This window comes from Phodopus roborovskii, unplaced genomic scaffold, assembly GCF_943737965.1.
Source record: "Phodopus roborovskii unplaced genomic scaffold, PHOROB, whole genome shotgun sequence".
Taxonomy (NCBI): Eukaryota; Metazoa; Chordata; class Mammalia; order Rodentia; family Cricetidae; genus Phodopus; species Phodopus roborovskii.
Window position 1 is genome coordinate 5,328,306 of NW_026125397.1, and position 21,119 is coordinate 5,349,424.

At 39.3% G+C, this 21,119-nt stretch overlaps 1 protein-coding gene across 7 annotated transcripts in view; it reads right to left on the reverse strand.

Annotated features, from left to right (window-relative positions):
- The window catches only part of Eya4 (EYA transcriptional coactivator and phosphatase 4), a 207,497-nt gene that overhangs the window by 17,343 nt on the left and 169,035 nt on the right, over positions 1-21,119 (reverse strand). For all 7 annotated transcript variants that reach the window (XM_051175386.1, XM_051175388.1, XM_051175387.1 and 4 more), the window contains 2 exons: positions 12,209-12,345; positions 10,863-10,946 (listed from right to left, as the gene is read on the reverse strand). In XM_051175386.1, coding sequence (XP_051031343.1) covers positions 10,863-10,946; positions 12,209-12,345 — 221 coding nt within the window. The remainder of the gene's footprint in view (positions 1-10,862; positions 10,947-12,208; positions 12,346-21,119) is intronic.

Genomic DNA, 21,119 nt, shown 5'->3' on the forward strand with positions numbered 1-21,119 from the left:
ATAACAGGGATTTTATTTAACTCTAACCTTAATTTTACTAAAGTTGCAAGAAATGGAGAGTACCCTGTGTAGAAAATGCAACCTTGAGTCTCAACCCCCTTTAGACCTGCATATCAGATATCCTGCATATCATATATTTTCATTATGACATAACAGTAGCAAAATTACAGCTGTATAGTAGTAACAAAATAATTTTATGGTTGGGGTCCCAATCAAAGGGTCACAATGTTAGTTAGGAAGGCTGAGAACTACTGTTTTAGAAGGGAAGAGAAATGCAGGGATTGGTGAGGAGTCAAAATGATTCTACATCTTACAGTGACCAATACCTTAAATAGCAGCAAAGACTTAAGAGCCAGGAGCCAGGCTGTTACCTTACTATGGCCACCTGCAGCTGAAATCCCGGCATCGCGAGATTTTGAGACTTTAAGGAGAGTTTAGGTACTGGAGGGCTTTCCTTCATATGGTTGTATTGAGATGATCAAAGGTGAAACAAATCTAAAGAACTGCTACAGGTGCGAGTGAGAGATGCAGAAAGCAGAGACCCTGAAGGGAGCGACTCCTTTGAGTCCAAGGCTAGACGGATGCTTCAGAGTGAAGACAATGATTTCTCATGAAGCTGTTAAGTCTAGAAGGACACGACTGGTTTTGTCTATTTGATTTGGGTTGAGTGGCTGGGCCATGAACCAGACAGCAGGGATTGAGAGATCTGAAATCTGGTCCTCAGTATTCTAATAAGTGGCATTTTAAGAAATGTGCTAAACCTGGATAGAGACATAGAGAACTTTACTTCAATTACAGATAAGAACACCCCATTCAGGGCAGGCCCAGTGACTTTCAATTATACCTCCAACCTGCTCCACTTGCCAGTAGATGCCTCTCCAAAGCATCATTCAGCCTTCGTCCTACATCTATGTCCATAGTGCTTTGTGAAGGAAACAACAGAGTGTAAACATATTTCAAGTGTTCCTCTCAGATTCTGTAGCTTTGGAAATGTGGAGAATGGGAGGGCCAGATTAATAAATAGGAATCAAATGCTAGTGGGATCTGGAGGCTATATAAAGTAAACTCAAGGGTTGATGTGGGCAAGGATGAGACAAAGACAGGGACAGTGTATGTGATTCCACCATACTTTGTTATTTTCATTTTCTCAGCGGGCATTTTTATGGATTTTTAAACATTACTGACAAAATCCTATGTGGATGCTCATATCTTGGATCATGTCCTTTGGTGACTTAGACTTGGACTCTATTGCCACATTGATCTGCTTTCAGTGACAGCTGAATCAATATACCCAAATCACAAATCAAAAAATATGGGATGATGAAGGGACAGGGTTGTATGAATACTCAGACACACTTTATACATATAGGTTCTAGAAAGTTCAATGTGTCCACAATAAAACTCAACACAAGGCAAGATCAAATTGTTCTGTCTAACAAGTACTCATTCAAAAATAAAGAAAATATATATTGTGTACCCAAGGCTTTTATTTTATTTTATTTTAGCTCATGCCATTTCAGATCTCAGAAGGATCCCTGACTGACTGTATTTCCTCCCATTATAAGACACTCTTTTGTTGTTCACATCCTTTGTTATTGAGAGAACTCTCTGAAGCTTAAATAATTTTTTTTAACTACAATTTGTCTTTTTCTGTTAAAAACTTCTCTTGCTAATCTCTTTTGGAAGGAACAGAGTGGGGGTCTTAATTAGAACAGGGTTATAGAAAACTTCTAAATATTCTGCAAAGTCATAGACCCATGAACAAAATGTCTACAGAAATATCAGGAAAATCAAATGTAATTACAGCATGAAAACATATAATTCCATTAGTGACGCTCCCTGCTTTTGAGGAATGTCCGTGATGCAAGACAGTAGAAGGGAGCCTCACTGAGCTCTGATGATTTCTGCCCTAAAGATATCCATTTCAGATGAGGCTACAGAAGTATCTTGCTTCTTAAAGTTTTTCTTTTGGGGGCTAGGTTAGTGAAACTTTTATCCCAACTGGTATTTGTTTCCCTTTTTAAGTTTCCAATAAAATTATTTGCTATCTCATGTTCATTCCTTACATTCTTTGCATTTACAGATCTGATGTAAGGGAAGATGAGAGAAAGCCTAGTGGCCCCGTGATTGCTACTTTGATTGATAACATGCTTCTAAACAGCATCCCTCTTGGTGCTATCCAACAGTGATAGAAAAATGCACGAAGAATGCATTTTCTGTGCGTCTGATAAGCATGCAAACAAATGCACGTAAAGAAATGCACGACTCTTCCAGTAAGCAGGCACAGCGTGCTGTAGGCTGAAAGCTGTGTTTGGGCACACCACTGGAATGCAACCCCATGCCACCAGGAGGGCTCAGCACTTGATTCACAGGCTATGGTGTTTGTACATCACATAACCCACCACAGCCTGCACTCGGTAAGCATTCTGACAAAAATCCAATTTCTTAACTGGGTAACTGGGTAAGTTTAGATTTGACTTTTGTCAGAGTGTGAACGTTAAATTTTACTAAGGTTTCCAGAGAGCAAGCCCATTGAAGAAGAGGTGTTCGGTCATCTATGCCACAAGTCAAGGAAAATCAAGTTAAGAGGAGGTGATCATAACTGTTTGTAGAAAGCCGCTTCTCAAATCTACAATTTTATCCCCCTCTTCAGGCTAAGTAAGTCACTGGGACAGCTAATTTTGAAGAAGCAGATTACAGCATCACAGTTTTCCAAATCTCAGATTCCAAAATGGAGGACTGTGCCCCTGGGGGGTAAAAGCTTCCCAGAGTGTGGCCATCGTGGGCAGCCGTGGCTGGGAAGGAGCCAACAGCGGCTTCAGGGCCGGTGCTTCATCAGGCATCTGAGAGTGAGACAGACTCCTGGAGAGAACCCAAGTGTTGTATTGAAGTGCTTACTCATTTTCATAGATGTTTACAGCGTTCCTTAGGAATACGGATCTGCTGCATTTTTTTTTTCCCATTCAGCTGTAGTGAGTGAACTGAAAATGAAGAGATGGCAAAAACTTGGACCGGGTGAAAAGGTGGGAAAGCAAAGGCACAGGCAGGGTTGTATGAAAGCTCGGAGGCTCGTTACACATGTGAGAGTTCTGAGAGATTGAGAGTGTCTCCAACAGAGTTCAACATGGGGCAAGTGGAAATTCTGCCAATCTATGCCGAGCGCGGCTCTATCAAAACATTGAAATGATTCCCAGGACACTTCATTGGAAAGAGTGAAAGGGAAGGAAGAAGGAGAGAGAGAGAGAGAGAAAGAGAGAGAGAGACAGAGACAGAGAGAGACGGAGACACACACACACACACACACACACACACACACACACGGAGGATAGAGAGAGGGAAGGAGGGAGGGAGAAGAGGAAGGAAAAGATTGAAAAAAAAAATAGCACTTGGCCTTGAAATCTGTGCCTCTAAGCCAGATGTTACCAGTGCATACACCCAAGTTAGGATCAAGTAGAGCACTTCTCTAAATCAAAATACTAATGCCTATTAGCCATGTTAGCACAGAACATAAATTGGAGCCAGACTGTCTGTCTGTGGGTCTCTGCCCTGCATTGGGCCATCAGCTGCAATTCCTCCTCTAGGGAAACACTATAAAAATATCTCAGGAGGGCGGCAATTATGTATTTTTTTAAAGGACTATTTTTCTTTTAAGATCCTGGGATCTTGGATCAGTTATTCCTATGGGACCTAAAGCACATTTGTAGATTCTTACACAGGGGAGAGAAGATGCCTAAGCACACATGAGGAAAGTAATCAGTAATCTTACCCAGTTGGGACGCCTATGAACCACAACATGATGATCACAGCCAGATATCGCTAAAGGTACAATAGTGGGTGGCACTTAAGTTTAGGCTCTAACCAAGGCCCAAGCAACAACACAGAAATCATGCTCAATATGGGAAACTTAGCCAACTGCCAGTGGATAGTAAGGTCACAGATCTTAGAGGGTCACCTACTACTGCCCCTTTCCTAAATCGGTACAATTTCTAACCATACTCTAAATATTGACCTCTAAACCACAGATAAGTGCACCTTTCACCCCTCATCAAGAGAAGATTCCTTTTGTATCAGACCATTATAGAAAGTCATGGCTGGTCATACGCACAGATTGTAGGGTGCTTAGCTGTAATTGATACATCCAAAACACAACTCCTGACCAGAGGCTCAAGGGTTAGCACAGAAGAGGGGACATACACGCTCTAAGATAGAGAGGACCAGAATGTTTAATGTGATATTTCTCTTCTATGTATGCCTGGAAAACTGAACTCATGCAATTTCAGCTATATGGTTGTCTAAACAAGACCTGAACAATAGAAACGCCAGTTGATTTGTCTTTATGGATAGGGGAAGGCTCACAGGGCACCTCTTTATGAAGGGCTACAGGAAATTAATAACTCCTGATAGAAGAATTACTCTTCCCCCAGAAATGAACCCATTAACTGATTATCTAATACCAAGTGGTCAACCCTAAATATATAAATACCTATACATAAAAACACTAAACAGACTCAGCAGGTTGAGCAATATATATATATATAGTAATTTAAAAAGAAATCATGAATTTTGGAGGTATTTGGAGTCCTGGAGGGAAGGAAAATCATGTAAATACTGTCTGTACATACATATGGAAATTTAAAATTGATTTAATATTAAAAATATTTTGCTGATTAAAAAGTAAACAGCTTGGAGAGTGGTTGAGGAAGATGCCCTAAATTGACTGCCCCTGGAACTTGTATACCATCACCTAGCCCCATTTAATCTAGCAGAAAAGTCTATAAATATTTATCAGACATAAAGATTTTAAGATAGCAGATACCATTGCTCTCAACCTCTCATAGGCAGACTGTGACACATGCCATTGGCCTGGATTCAACTTTATTCTATGTGTGTACATTCTATTTGTGTATTACTACACACAGAGGTACAATAACATGCTATGAGCAACCATGAGAAATAATACCCATTTTATTTGGACCTGAACTCATAAGGATCCTTCTGCCTTTGATCCCTGAGTACTTGGATTAAGGTATACATGACCATATGTGACTTATATTGTCTACTTTTTGACACGTGGAAATTCAATTCTGTTTTCATTTACTTTATGTACTCCCAGCCCTGACTCTAGCCACCATGACTATAAATAGTGCTGAGTTCTTGTCACTGAATTGAGTGTCTCATACTGACGGGTAAAGTAACAGACACAAATGGAAGGAACACATTTCCTGGAAAGAATCCAGTTGTGCAAATTTAAAATTCCTTTTGAACCACATACAAAAAGAAAGGAAGGGAGGGAGGAGAGAGAGGAAGGAAGGGAAGGAGGGAGGGGAGGAGGGAGGGAGGGAAGGGGGAAGGGAGCAAGGAAGGAAAACAACAACAACAAACTCCCAAGGTTACATGATCTTGAGTGGCAGAGATAGATTTGAACTCAGGTCTATAATCCCCCCACGGCCAAACTTTAACTCTTATGCTCAGAAAGGAGGAAATGGCCATTGGTGTTAACTGTCCTGAGTGCTACTTCAGATACAGAATTCTTTTAGCAACGCCAGCCACTTCCTATTAAATCATGCAAGTCTACTTTCTTTACTGCTCTATAGAAAATCCAGCCAGCGCTTCTTAAGTCTTGTTTTATGTGAGAGTATAGACGGATAAATCCAGAAGCAGTTGGATGGTTTATTCTGATGGGCTCTGATTTCCACAGGCATTGCTTCATATAGGCAAGTCTCCTTGGACCTTGAATTACAATGGCACATTGTAATGCAATTATTCACCTTTCCTTGGATTTTTTTTCTCTGGCTTGGACTATTTATTTATTTTGTATCATTACTGCATAATGGCTTTAGATAACCATGGCTTCCAGGCACGAAAGTCATTAATGTTCCAGCATAAATTGAATCACTACAGCCAAATTTATTGGCATTTATTCCATCGCCCAAAAAGGGAGTTACTACTATTTAGGCAAAATAATATACACAATTATCCAGAACATCAGAATAGTCTTCATAAACTCCTAGGTGGTGGATGATGCCTGAGTGTCATCCTGTCAAAATCATGAACTTCTATTTTAGATTTTTGCAGTGACGAAACTGTGCACGCCAACTGGTACTCAGCCACAGAACCCATCACCAGCCTCCCGGCAGCAGAGTCTGCACTTGCCACCCTCAGAAAGATCCAGAAATAGTTCTGCTTGGGAAGAGAGAGTGTTGACAGTTGAGTAGAGCCATAAAGTGATAACGTATTAGGAAGAACTTTGGAAATTTTGTATTATTTACAAGTGGATATAGAATATCCTACCAGTGTTCCTAAGTGAATAAATAACATTAGTTGTTATGTGAAAGCATTTGTGAGATAATGGCATTCCTACAACATCGGAGACTATGACTTTTATTTGCAAAGGTCCTGCGTGGCAGCGCCAAGAGGAAGGAGGATAGAGACTTTTAAGACAGAGAGACAAGTTCTGGCTGGTGTGTCACTTGTGAACTATGTTGTACAGCATTAGAGGTACAGAGCAGAGTTGAGAGATAAGTGGGCAACCCACCGAAGAGGATGTACTTACTCCAGGGCCAAAGACAACACGTGCTACAACCTCCAGGTCTGGGAGACAGGTGGAGGCAGGCAGGTTGGTAGGTGTACTGATGTTCCAGCTTGATTTTACAGTTCAAGCACACATGGCCTCTACTTCCGGTTCAATGTATTTTATGCCATCATGCATCACCATAGGTATTGTGAGAGCCAATTGTGACCTTCTACATCTCTGAAAGTGTCCATTTCCAGATACTTCTCATTTGGAGGGGAAAGGATAAACTTACTTAAATTTACTTGACTTGAGAAATGGATTCTCCTTTTCATAGCTAAGTGCTCTTGATATATTTACACGATCTCATTTAACCCATCCACTAACTCCAGCAAGGAAAACAATCACCTTCTTTTTTTGTTTTTATTTTTTAAGTTTTAAGTACAAAACCACTTATTTATTTGCCTCAGGTTGGCCTGGAACACACTGTATAGCCCAGGCTTGCCTTGAGGAACACAATGTAGGCCAGGCTGGCCTTGCAGCTGCAGTCTTCCTCAGTCTTTCAAGTACCGTGGTTACCAGTGCATACCATTATGCCACTATAACCAATTTCTGATAAAGAAGTTGCCTCAGAGGTCAAATGATTTGTCATGCAACCTGTCCAGGCACAGAGGATCCTCTAATGCTTAGGTCATCTGATGGCTCATTACAGGATATATTCAGAGCAAGCCAAGGCCTCTGTAAGCTCATTTTGGGTGACTGAGAATAAACAGGAGAGGGACCTTGCTTTGTGAGGACCATGGCATTCTACCATCCCTTGCCACTTCCCTCCAGCTGGAGCAGCCATATTCTTATGTATTTTTGTATAATGACATTCTGTAGGATAGATATACCACATGCATAAAGAATGCTCCACTGAAAACCTAGAATATCCCCGTTACACCAAGTTGAGCATTTAAAATGCTTACTGGGGACTCACAAGGTGGTATAGGGTAAAGGAGCTTGCTGCAAAATCTGATAGCCTGGATTTCATCTCTAGGGCTCAGACCATGGAAGGAGAGAGAGAGAAAACTTGTGAAAGTAGTTCTCTGACTGCCACATGTATGCTATGGAACATGTACACATGCACACACAAACAAAGATAATGTAATTATTTTTATACAAGTAAAGAAATGTAGTTATTGTTAATTGAAGGAACAAGAGTGATGTAAGACATGAGATGGACTGGGTACACATACGCAGTTTCACATCTACACAACTCTGAACAGGATACGGGTCCTCTACCCATCCTCCAAAACTAATGGTTCCAGTTACTTTTAAAAATATGTATATGCATGGACTCTCGTGAGTTTATTACTGCAGTAGCTTGCAGAAGCCAGAAGAGGGCATCAGATCCTTTGGACTGGAGTTATAGATGTTTACGTGGGTACTAGAAACTGAGCCAGGTCCTCAGGAAGAGCAGTAAGTGTTTTCAACAGCTGGGCCACCTCTCCAGTTCCATCTTAGTTACTACAGTGAATAAAAAATTTTTTTTTCAAGTAATGGCTAGAATGGCTTCACTTCCATCAGCCTGTGAAGTCACTGGAAAGCTAATGAATTCAATCTCACTAGAAGATGGTTTGCACCGAACTATCTCAGAGCCACTTTGACGTGATAGCGTGCACCGAATCACCATGAACTGTAAGCACTCTTCACTTTAATTCACCAGGCCTTTTCTAAAGACCACTAATTAACACATCGAGGAATGAGATTGATTAATTAATTTTTTCCTGAGATAAAACATTTAGAACATCCCTCAGCGCCTCTGGAGAAATGTGTCAGTGATGCAACACCCAAGGAGAGAGGCCCGAGAGCTGGCTTTGGATTTGCTCTTACAGTTAGTCAGCTTGTGAGTCAGCTGAAGGAAGTCAGTCAGACTTCCCTGCTCTTCCCTGCATTTGCTCATTTGCTTTCTCCCTTCCTTCCTTCCTTCCTTCCTTCCTTCCTCCCTCCCTCCCTCCCTCCCTCTCTTTCTCCCTCCTTCCTTTCTTTCCTCCTTCCTACCTTCCTTTCTTCTTTTCTTCTTCTATTTTTTTTAATAAGTCTACTTTTGTAAGATTTACTTTTTATATGTGCCCTGGGGTTTTGCCTGCATTCATGTCTGTGCAAGGATGCCAGATCCCCTGATAATGGAATTAAAGACAGCTGTGAGCTGCCATGAGGGTGCTGGGAATTGAACCTAGCTCCTTTGGAAGAGCAGCCAGTACTTTTAACCATTGCGTCATCTCTCAGGTCCCACTCCTTGGCGTTTTCATTGGAAAGAGGAAAGATGTATTTTGGTTCACAATTTCAAAGGTGTTGGTTCCTAGTCACTTGGCTTCTTGTACTGAACCAGAACAGTGGTGGGACTCTGTGTTGTGGGACAGTTCCTATCACCCCCGACAGGAGAAACCAGAGGCTTGCTATAACCCAAAGGCCTCCTGCTGTTCTAGTCTGCTTACTATGCAACTGGAGGAGGTGAGTTTCACCACTGATCTGACAAAAGCTGGTGACACTTCTCAGGACAGTCCCTAGTGAGGGATTTTTCGACCTGTAAGTGGAGTCATATATGATCAAGACTGGCTGTTTATTTTAAACTTTTATTTAACATGAAACAGAGCTGCATAAGCTAACATTGACATTTAAACAGGGCTCTGGAATGTTTTTGAAAAGTCAATTTTTTTAAAAAAAAATCTTTAGATTATGTTTTGAAAAGCATTAGATTACATATTGCACCAGTCATAGAATTTTGATTTTGCATTCCAGATTTATGACAACAATTTAGTTATAAATTGTGGTCATGTTTTAATTACAATTTCATTTAGCTATGTTATGAACTGAATGTGCAGCTCCAAGATTTATATGTTGAAATCCTAACCTCCAATATGGGAGAATGGAAGAGAAAACTTAGGTCACAAGGATGGTACCCTCCAACAAGAACTTGCTGCCTTCCTCTGTATGCCACACAGTTTGGGACAGCAAGAGGGTAACCCTGACCAGAATCTAACTTACTAGTACTTTTATCTTGAAGGAAAATATTTGAGACTTTGAGAAAGAAATTTAAATCACCCAGCCTGTGGATGCTTTGCTACGGTAGGTAGCCTGAGCTCACTGATGTATTTATAAAACATACTGAGAAGCATGAAACAGGAAATAAAATTCAATAAATATGGGATACAAATAAGTATGTATTTGCTTTATTATTCTACATATTTTCTTATCCCAGAAAACCTGTCTATGTATGTATTCTGCTTTTGAGACAACTCTTCTATGAATTACAGAAATAATCCCTAGAAAGTATAGTTTCAAGACAACTATGTCAGATTATAGTGATAATGGGACTAAGATGCTTTTTGGTAAATGATTGTTAAAAAAAATAGCTACCTTTTATATCTTCTTGGAATTTAAAAATAAATGACAGTATAGATTCACCCAAAGTACAAATTTACAAAGACACACTTGGGGCTGGAAAGATGGCTCAGTGATTAAGGGCATTTCCTGCTCTTCCAGAGGAAGGACCTGGGTTCAATTCCCAGAACTCACATCACACCTGTAACACTAGCTTTGGGATCTGACACCTTCTTCTGGCTTTCGTGGTCACCTGTATGCATGTACACATGCATATACAAATACACACATATAAACAAAAAACGAAATAGAAAAGACACACTTGAATGCAATCCATCATATATTGTCTAGAAGATAAAAATACAACAGTTACTAAAAACAGCATGTTAATAGAACATGAGGAGCTACCAACTAATGTGTCACGCTGTAAAGGTATGACAAGGCACTTCTGTGATAGGTAAAAGTACCAAAACTAAACATGTGCTTTATACAGAAATGGAATTGGGCCAACATGTTCTCACCTGACTCTGTTTCAGTCAAATCCTATGGACAGAGTCAAAGCCATTAAAGACCTAGGCACCCGTGTGTTTCCATCAGAGCAGCCTCCTGAAGATGTGTCAGTCCAGGGAAGAGAACTCACACAGGCATGATGCTGCTTTAAGAAATTCATTACAGAAGCAATAGCAAGAGATAAAGGCAGAGGAGTGATGGGCCTTTCTGTAAGTGAAGGGGTGTTGTCTCCCAATATGTGAGAATAAGATCTTCAGTCTTGAGATAGAAAACTCAAGATTTCTTAAGCCTGTAAACCAACTCCTGATTAGCTCTGAGTTGCCAGTATACATTTGAGCACAGTAAGCCACCTCAAAGGGGTGACTATCATAAGACTTGACACTTGTTTGTGAAAACAAACTAATTTAAAGGAGACCTTGATTTTTTAACCAGTTAAATCCCGAAAACTTTCTGAAATAAACTCTTGATTCCTTACCTTGCCATACTTCTGTGCATAAGATCCAGTGAGGAGAGAGTGGAAGACAATGATGGTCTCATCCAAGTCCCAGACAAATACACGCTGAGGAGAAACAGCCAGTGTCAACATGGTTGTGGTTTAGGGACACAGGTCTTTACAGTTAGAAAACGGTCTTGTTATAGGCAGTCTTGACTGGCCTATAACAAAATCACCCTCTTCCAATATTTACTCATTTTTCATTTGCCAAGTCTGACTCTCGGAAAACCTGGGAACATGGGTGATATAAGTGATCAAAAGCTTAATGATCAGGTGTCCTGACTTGAATGAATACAGCCGACATTTGATTATAGTTACTAGGAAAAAGATACAGCCTGACTTTATGATGAAAAGGTGTGTAATATTGATCCATTATAGTTTGAAATTTATAAAGATATTACTATTTTCAAAACAGTTTAAAGTAGCCCCTTTAGTGTTGACTCTTGAGTCACATCAACTGGCAAATGTGTTGTTTGGCCTGCAGAAACTTCGAGGAGATTTCAAAGGACTCAACAAATTTAGGAGATTCTACCAAACATCAGGGCTTTGACTCTGCCAGAGAGTCTGGAGTTTGAACTACACTGACTAACACTCCAAATGTGCAGGATGGCGAGTTCCTTGGGATGGGCCAATGTCTCTGCCTCACTCCTCACCCTTTGGGCTCGTTAGCTGTCAGTCATTGTCATGTCACCTCCCAGGCTCCAGAATGCGTTTTTTTTCCTCTCAAGTGTAGTCATGCAAATCTCTTAGGAAGAGGCACAATGTCTGCTACTTGATTTGAGGTACAACTAGAACTAATTATTTTTTTCCTGTTAAACTATGTGTTTGTGTAATTGTGTAACATATTATAGTTATTCAGGGTTTTATAATAGAAACGTTATGTCTCAAAAGAGCTCACAAGTGGAAAAATAAATAAAAGTTCACAAATACAATATATAGTCAATGGCAAAATTTTATTGTTTTCCTTTCCACACAGATTGCTCTTATCTTCTTAAAAATTTATTTTCTTGGGAAATTATTCCACAAATAGTAGCTTTATTTTTAGCTTTAAAAAATAATTTTGGATCAAAAGATGAAATTATGTTAGTCTTCAACATTCAAAACTCTCTTGCCTTTGATATTATTGTTTTAAAATTTGCTGTTATGATAGACAAAAAAAAAAAAAAAAAAAACCTCATAATTCAAACTGATAAATTACCTAAAACAAAGCAGGTCCATTCAATTCAGGATATATATTTCAATTTGGAAATTTACTAGTTAGTAAATTATGGACTATATCATTCAATAAAATCGAGTGTCTTCTGTTTCTTAGTGATAAGCAGACATACCTCCAGGTCACTGTCCGGCGGTGGGGAGGGATTATTTTTCCGGCCTCTTCCTCGAGACTTTGACCCGGAACTTCTACATGTTCTGTCATCAAGATCTTTGATTGGTGTAGAGGGGCTCTGCACTGTATCAAATTCTCCTATAAACAATATTATTGTGATAAGAAGAGTTTAGTCTTAGAGCAACTACAAGTCTTCATTATTATGTTACAATTTCCTACACATTAATGACCGCTTTACGACAAAAATTATAGTTCAAAATATAAAGTTGTCATTTAGTCAAAAGCTGTATAGGTTATAAGAATCCCTCATTGAAGCCTGAATACCTTTCATATACCGAATACCTTCAGCTTCCTGTTTGCACTTCCATTTGGGTCACATTTCAAAACACAAGATGGCTTCTGGATAAACCCCATGCTTCTCCTCCAAACTTGACTCCCCAGCCCCACAGGTACTGACTCTGTCCTATCACTCCTGGTCTTTCCTGCTCCATCTTCCCTTTCCCTGGACCCCTGGAAAATTTACAACTTCTTGACCGTGCATTTCTATCAAGCCACTCTTTGCTTGCTATCCTCTCTTTCAGATGAGACTCCTTGAGACAATAATCCACACTATTGCTACTCAAATAGAAATAAATGAAAGCCCCAAGATTGAGCATACACTTTTAAATTTGTAACAGTTACATTAGAAGGCAAAAAGAGACACAAAATGAACTCATATAAGCTAATCCAAGATATACAAAGTACCCTTTTAGCATGTAATCAACATATAAAATTAGCAAGAAAACTTTTACCTTTATTATTTTTATAGCAACTTTTTTGAAATATTGTGCATACTACAGCTATTTTAATATGTAGTTTCTATGTTGTAAGAGCTTGATAGCCATAAGTGGACAGTAGTCACACAACTAGCTGTATGATGCAATTCCTTGTATTACCGTATATCCAACTTACTGAAATCTAATTTCAGTTCATCAGAACTTGAATACACATACTTTACTGAGAATCCTGATTGACAAATTCAATGTATAGGCTTAGCCCTTATCTTTCCAGACAGGTGATGTCTTTGATCCTATTAAACACAGCCCCTCAGAGTTAGTATTTGGCAGCTGATATCCTGTGGCTTGTGAGTTCTAGCCTTTCTCTCAAATGCCTTTCTAGTTAGGATCAGGGATTCTTGTCCTGTTGTGATGAGGGCAGGTATCAAGTCACTCCTGCTCACACATTCTGCATGGTGCAAGCATCTCATATTCTAATGCCTCTGAAAGTGAGGACACAGAACAAGTCACTCCCTCCCTCCATCCAACATCTGAAGTTTTAGATTGGCTTCTGTATTTCTATAGGTCCCTGAAATCCACACTCACCTACAGTTAGTGACCATGGATCTTAGGAAGCAGGAAGCACTGCCCAAGTCTTTGTTAAGGTAACCCGGAACTACACAAGGCCCAGTGTAGCAAGTCGTCTAGACCTGCAATAGTACTCCAAGGATTTCACTGGACCTCAGTTTCAGTATATATTGAATTCCAGAGAAGAAGCTTTTTAAAATTATTGTGGATGAATCAGATTTGCATTTAATTTAAACCATCTGTGTAAAATTAAAGTCTCGAGATAAGAAAATCTGTACAATAAATTTAAATGATGTGTTTATAAACAAAAGTAATATGATGATCTTAATTTATCATTAAATTTAAAATAAAATTCAATAAAATAAATCACTGGGCATTGAGTAATTCTGGAAAAATGGCACATTGAACATGGCTTTTCTGAGAAACAGTAACCATTATGGAGGTAATAACTTACCATTTCTTTTGATAACATTTTATTTTGGAAGTACTGTATGGTACAAAATCAAAAATATGTCTCATCTGTCTTTCCCGGTAAATAGATGGGGAAAGATGGGAGTGATAGAAGAACTACAAAGAGAATATCTAAAACTAAGGGTTATTTGAGAGGTCACACAGAAACTTAATACAGTAGAAACTTTCTAAAATGTATATATACATGGAGATGATCTAATAAAGTTGTCAAAGTAACGGGAAGACAGAGCCCAAACTGGATACCTCTCACCACCAAATGAAGCTTCCAGTGCCAAAGAGAGCCCACAGAAACCCCCAAAACAACTGAGGCTATTGCAGAGGCTATTGGTGGCCCCAGTGCTGAAGACTACACCTTCACAAGTCATTGAACATGGAGAAGTTAAGCTGGAGTCCCTAGAGCCTTCACCTCTACCAAATAATGTTTATTATACTGGAAGGTTTCCTGCATGTTGCCAAAGGAGAAACATAAATACAAACCCAGCTACAAACCCTGTGATGTACAAAGGAGATCTGCATGCAAGGTGCACTAATGCAATCATGGTTCAAAGCCTGTGAGACTAACCACTCAATATCTGATTAGATTTAAGGTCTGCCCCATGATATAGAACCCATTCTTGCCACTGCTGTGTGGTGAAGAACCTGAGACTAGATAGTCAAGGACCCAGGGGAGAACCAAATACTACTCTTATGCTAAAGAAACCTAGCACAAAAATGACTACTAATGGCATTCTTCTATACTCATAGATCAATGTCTTGCTCAGCCATCATCAGAGAAGCTTTCTCTATGGATGGTGGAATACAGAGACCCCTAGCTGACAATGTGCAGAGAGTGAGAGACCTTTGGACTTGGCTTTCTAGACACATCAGAGCTTATGTGTGACCTCACAGAGATTGTGGCAGCATGCACAGGGCCTGCACAGGTCTGGGCCTGATGGAATCCAGAGCTGAGAGAGCAAGTGGACACAAGCCCCCATTTCTAACACATATGCTATCTCCAACTGAAAACTACTCGAAAATGAAAAATTAGTTTTCTCTAATGGAGACTCACTAGGTATACAAACCATACATAAGACAGATTCCATGCTCAGCTGTAGATGGTCAGCACAAAACCAACTCAACACAAACCTATTTCTGCCTTCCATTGTTAGAGTGAAAGACAAATTTCCTTAGGTTACTATATCTTGAAAATCTAATAGCCTCCTTTAAATAACATGTTTCAAATGAATTCTTACTTTCAAATTTGATTTTTATTTATGTGTATGGCTGGATGTGGGTGTGGATATGTGTACATGTACACTTGTGTCCATGAAAGCCAGAAGATTACCTCAGATGCTCTGAGCTGTTTGTGAGCCACCAGACATGGGTAGTGGGAACCACATTCAGGTTTGTCTGCAGGATCAGGAAGTGCTCTCAACCTCTGAGCTATCTTTTTGGTCCCATATCAACTCTTAATTTAAAAATAGCTTAACGTGGGTGTCGGTTAGGAGGCCTGGGCAGTCTGTGGGGCCTCTGGTAGTGGATCAGTATTTATCCCTAGTATAGGAATGGACTTTGGGAGCCCATTCCACATAGAGGGACACTCTCTAGGCCTAGACACATGGGAAGCCACAGACTTTGATGATTCCCCATGGTAGGCCTCAGCCTCCCTGGGAATCAGAAAGGGGATAGAATGGGGGAGAAAGGGAACTGGGATTGATATGTAAAACAAGATTGTTTCTAATTTAAATTAAAACATTTTCTTTTAAAGTAGCTTAAAAAAAACTATTTTGGGATGGCATTTATAAAACATTTTTTTTTTTTTGCAGCCCTATCCTACACACACTCATTGTTTTATTTATTTATTTATTTATTTATTTATTTATTTATTTATTTATGTTTTGTGTTTTTTGAGATGATGTCTCATGCTGGTCACAAACTCCCTGTGTAGTTAAGGATAACACAGAACTACTGATCCTCTTGCTTTTTCTGCCCAAGCGCTGGAATAACAGATATACATATGACCCTTGGCTTTTTAAGAATTTTATAGATCAATTTTAAGCTGTTACAGATAGCAAAGTAGCTTTTTAGTTTTGGTAGCAGTGTAAGAATTGAAAGAAGAGAAAATTGCAAATTGGTGTCTTAAACTGCAGATAGGGAAGCTGGTATGGTCCATACTGAAAGAATTTAGTAGGAAGAAGTCAGCCATTTAAACCTGATATTCAGCAACTATCACAGTGTTGAAGGGAAAAATGGGGTCACAGGAAGTGTGTGGATTTCTAGACACAGAAGAATCTGTTCTTACTGATTCTTGGCCAGTTATGTTAGGATCTTAAAAGTACTTGAAGAATAGAGAGAAAATATGGACAAAAGTGCTTTCATGAAGGTAAACCAGACCTTCAGAGAAAACTGTGAAGGACAACCCCATTTTAATTAAACTCTTAGTCTAAGTATACACTGCTTTTTACAAAGAAGTGTGTTTAAAAAAAAAAACAAAACAAAAAAAACCATGTGTCTGGCTTCATTCTCAGCTCATTATGCTGGTGAGAACTCAGAGTGATTGTTTGTTCTTTCCTTAATTTGCCTAGAATTCCCTCAAGTACATATGTCATTCTTTATCCTTTCTGATGAATGTCATTTACATCAGCAACACTGTTAGGTGATTGTAAGTAAATCTGATGGAATGTGCTGTCTGTGTGCAAGTGAGCTCTCCCCACTCTTGGGTATCTATCTACACCCAGCACTGGCATTGCTGGGTAAGGAAGACATACACTCATCGTGTATAGACACAGAGTGAAAGTATCAACTCGCTACCCCGCCCCCACCCCCTAGCATCACCCCCCCATTGTTCCTTGCTACTCCCTGGTATTGTTAGTCTTTATTTCAAACTTTGAGGATATATGGTGGGAAGGTATTATTTTAAATAGAATTTTCTTGATGAGTAATAATGAGGAATATGTTCAATCATTTAAAACCTGTTTTCTTACTGATTTGTTCGTTGTGAACATGTGTGTGTGTGTATATATGCATGTGTGTGAGAGAGACACAGAGACAGAGACAGAAACAAAGACAGACAGACAGAGAGACATGTAGAGAGAATTACACCTCACCTAACACAGAGCTTATGTCCTCATTATTATCTTATAATTATGGAAAAAGCTGGTGACATGTTATACTTAGTTAGCCAACAAAAATCTGCTGATAATTGGTGGCATTGATGTGATTCCAGAAGTTTTGTTTTAACTGCTAGGCTCATACTTACTCCTCCAAATAGCACCAGTTCCTACTGATCAAGAGAGTCCTCTAACAGCCCACTAGGATGAAAGAAAATATTTGGAATTCATGCATCTGACATATCTAAAACATATAAGGAACCCAAACCACCCAGTAGTAAGGCCACAAAATAACCTGACTGAAACAAGAAACAGGGGTCCCGAGTATACATTTCTCAAAAGTAGATATAGAGATGGTCAATCGGTATATGAGAAAAGCTAAGCAATTATTAAAGAAATGCAAATTCAAACTACATACTTAAATTCCCACTTATTAGGGTGTTTATCATCAAAGAGGAGAAAAGATACTTAAAGTTAGAGTTGATGTGGACAAAAAGATCCCTGTGACTGTGGCATTAAGAGGGTAACATAGAAATACCTCAAAAATAAAGACAGATTGTGTGAATGACCTAGCTATTCTGTTAAGACATATCTGCCTCCCTAGATTTATTGAAAAATAATTTTAAATACAGCTTGACTAAAAGAGAATTACATTACATTCCTCTTTTCCTTTCTTCCCTCCAGCTATCTTTTCCCATCCCCACTTTCAAATCGATAGTTTATTTTCTCTTATTTTTTGCTACACATATATGCATGTATATTTACTCAAAAGTATAAAAATATAGCTTTTTGGATCCATTTTTGGGGTGTGTGTGTGTGTGTGTGTGTGTGTGTGTGTGTGTGTGTGTGTCAGAGTTGACTTCTCTGTGTTGGGATCAATAAAGCAGCTCATCTCACGGAGAAGTGAATTCTCCTGCCCCAGGAAATGGGGTCAACCTAAATATCAAAGCACAGGATGTGTGGATGAAGAAAGTGACACATATACTACAGACACACACACAGAGACATGATGGGAGATGTCATTCAATAAATATGTGTCTCTTATTGGTTGATGAATAAAGCAGTGTTGGCCAATAGGAAAGCAAGATAGGCGGGACTAGGAGACAAGGCGGGACTAGGAAACAAGGCAGATTCAAGGAAGTAGTAGGGAGGAGTCTGGAGGGAGCAGAACACCAGCCCTACTCGCCAGTAAGATGAGACCACGTGGGAACACTTAGATGAATAGAAATAGGTTAATAATTAAGACACAGCTAGCCGATAAGAAACTAGTAACTGGCCAACAGAATTATATCGAATACAGGGTCTCTGTATGTTAATTGGGGCTGGTGCTGTGGTGAGACCAGGCGGCAGAGAAAAAAACCTATTCTTAATATTGTGGTGCCCAACGTGACTAATAAGGACTTCCACTTAAAATTTAACAAAAGCTTAAAAAACAGTTTTAGAAATAAAAGAACAAAGACAAGCAAGGCTTCTTGCTAACAACATGTTTCTGGGTTGGACTCTGTTTTGTGTGATACAAAGATTTTCGAGGTTCCTTTAAGGGAGGTTTCCTGACTGAGCATAAGCGGCAAAAAACGGCATGGCTTTGAAGAAGCACTGCTAACAATTTATTGGTGTGTATGAGAGTTGGCAATGGCAGGGACCACACCTCCAAGCCAGCAACATGTTGCTGAATGGCTGCGTAGACCAATGCAGTGAGCACAGCTCTGAGTGCTGGCGGTAAAATAGCCGCCACCATCTTGGATAGACAGCAGCTAAAACAACTGTGGATTTTATTTTAGCAATGTTGTTGTTTACCAGATAAAAGACTCGTGACCAGAAAAAGATAAAGATTTGCAGTAAAGACAGATTCACATTAAGAAAAAGCTAAAGGTTTACAGCGTGTTTTAAAATATACATAGGCTTGGGAGAGAAAAACAATAAAAAGACAGAGAGGAGCTGGGTTTGGTGGCACACGCCTTTAATCCCAGCACCCGGGAGACAGAGGCAAGCAGATCTCTGTGATTGCAAAGTAAACCTGGTATGCAGAGTGAATTCCAGGACAGATAAAAGTTACACAGAGAAACCCTGTCTCAAAAAATGAAAAAAAAAAAAAAATAGAAGTAAAAGAAACAGAGTAATAAAAAAGCCACATAAAGATGGAGAGAATCTCGATACTGTACGGTATTATATTGTCTTTGTGTCGTTTGACTGCTGAGGAAATAACAACAACTGTTAAAACAAATGCTGCTGGATCAGTCCAATTTATATATTTTAAAAATTCTTAGACTTTAAAATTTAAGTCTAAGGACAAGTTACTGAGGAAAAGGATTTCTATTTTTATTTCCACAGAAAATGAAAAGCCGTGGATTCCTTCCAGACTAACATAGTTTGATCAAACCAGACCCCCTGAAATAGTTCCTGGTGATCCAACATTCAAAACACCTCAGACAAGGCAGCCTTGCAGACTAAAGCCAGGATTTCTGTGTCTTCTTAAGATCCCCATGATAGTGCCCCCATCAGCAGGAAGCAGTTTGGAAAGAACGACGTCCAAATTCCCAAATATTGTTTATAAATGTTTGTTTTCATTTAAATGGACTTGGTTATAAATGGTTAATGACCACAACCAATCTTTTTAAAGGTAAAAAGGGAATTATGATATGGATATTCATACTTTGTTTCGGAATGGATTTTCATTTATTGATACAATTTAAGGTCAATTTTGTGATATGTATATTTATCCTCTTGTTTGTATAGCTTATTTAGAAATGTAATGTATAATGTAGTACATATACAGAGTCTCTGTATGTTAATTGGGGCTGGCACCACGATGGATCCAGGCTGGCAGGAAAAACCTTACTCGTAACAGAGATAGAGAGACGCAGACAGACACACTCACACAGAGAGACAGATAGACACACATAGACAGACACACACAGATACAGAGTCGCAGACACACACACACACACACACACACACACACACACACACACACACACAGTATTAAACCTCAAAGATTAGAGAAATCTTTCCCTTTTGGGACAACACAGATGGCACCAAAAGGCCATTATACTACGTGAAATAAGTCAGGAATATATATACAAATGTTACAAGATCTCATTCCCATATTGAGTATGGACAATATGTTTCCATGGAAATGGAGTGTAGGCTGATTGGTGGTGGCTCATGTATTTAATCCAGGAGCAAGAGCAGGTAGATCTCTATGAGTTCGAGGCCATCCTGGTCTACGGAGCGAGTTTCAGAAAACCCAAGGCCATTACACAGAGAAACACTGTCTCAAAAAACCAAAAAAGAAATAGACTGTAGAACAGTGGATACCAGAGTGAGTGGGAATGACCTAGGTAAAGGGGAAATGTCAGAAAATGGATGCCATATTTGTAGGTTAAGATGCCATGTTTGTTGTACTGTGTGGAAAGTTTGCTAATTACAATGTATTACAGCTTTGAACATTTGTGAGCTAACAAATTTTAGCTCAGGTGATTCATCATCACCACAGAAGCAAAGCATACAAAGTATTACATATGTAAGTTATCTGCATGTAGTCATTTCACTATATATGCAAATTTTCAAACAATATGTCATGCATGACAAATACGGGTTTTTAATTTCCAACTTGAAACTTCCAAAGGAGTCATATAAGTTTTAACTGTTGTATTGCCAGAAGAGACCTACACATTCATCAAAAACACGTTGGAAAAGTGAAAGAGTCCTTCCTGGGTAGTAGTGGACATGCATTCACAGAGAGACTGATCACTGTAAGGTTTGAAGATGTTGTCTTCTCTTCCGTTGAAGAATGAAGCCAGGACTGAGAATATAAGGGTCATTGAACAGTTATTGACACTGGTTTAAAGATGCTGATTCTGGTATCTCTGCCAAATTTCACAAGGGCAAAATAACAAGACATATGTGGTAAAGGCAGATGTTCAAGCGATCCTGGAAAAGATGTTGCACTCTGCTTTGAGAAGTCATTTAAAGGCTGTTGAGTCATGCCCGAGGAGCTAGCTTCCTT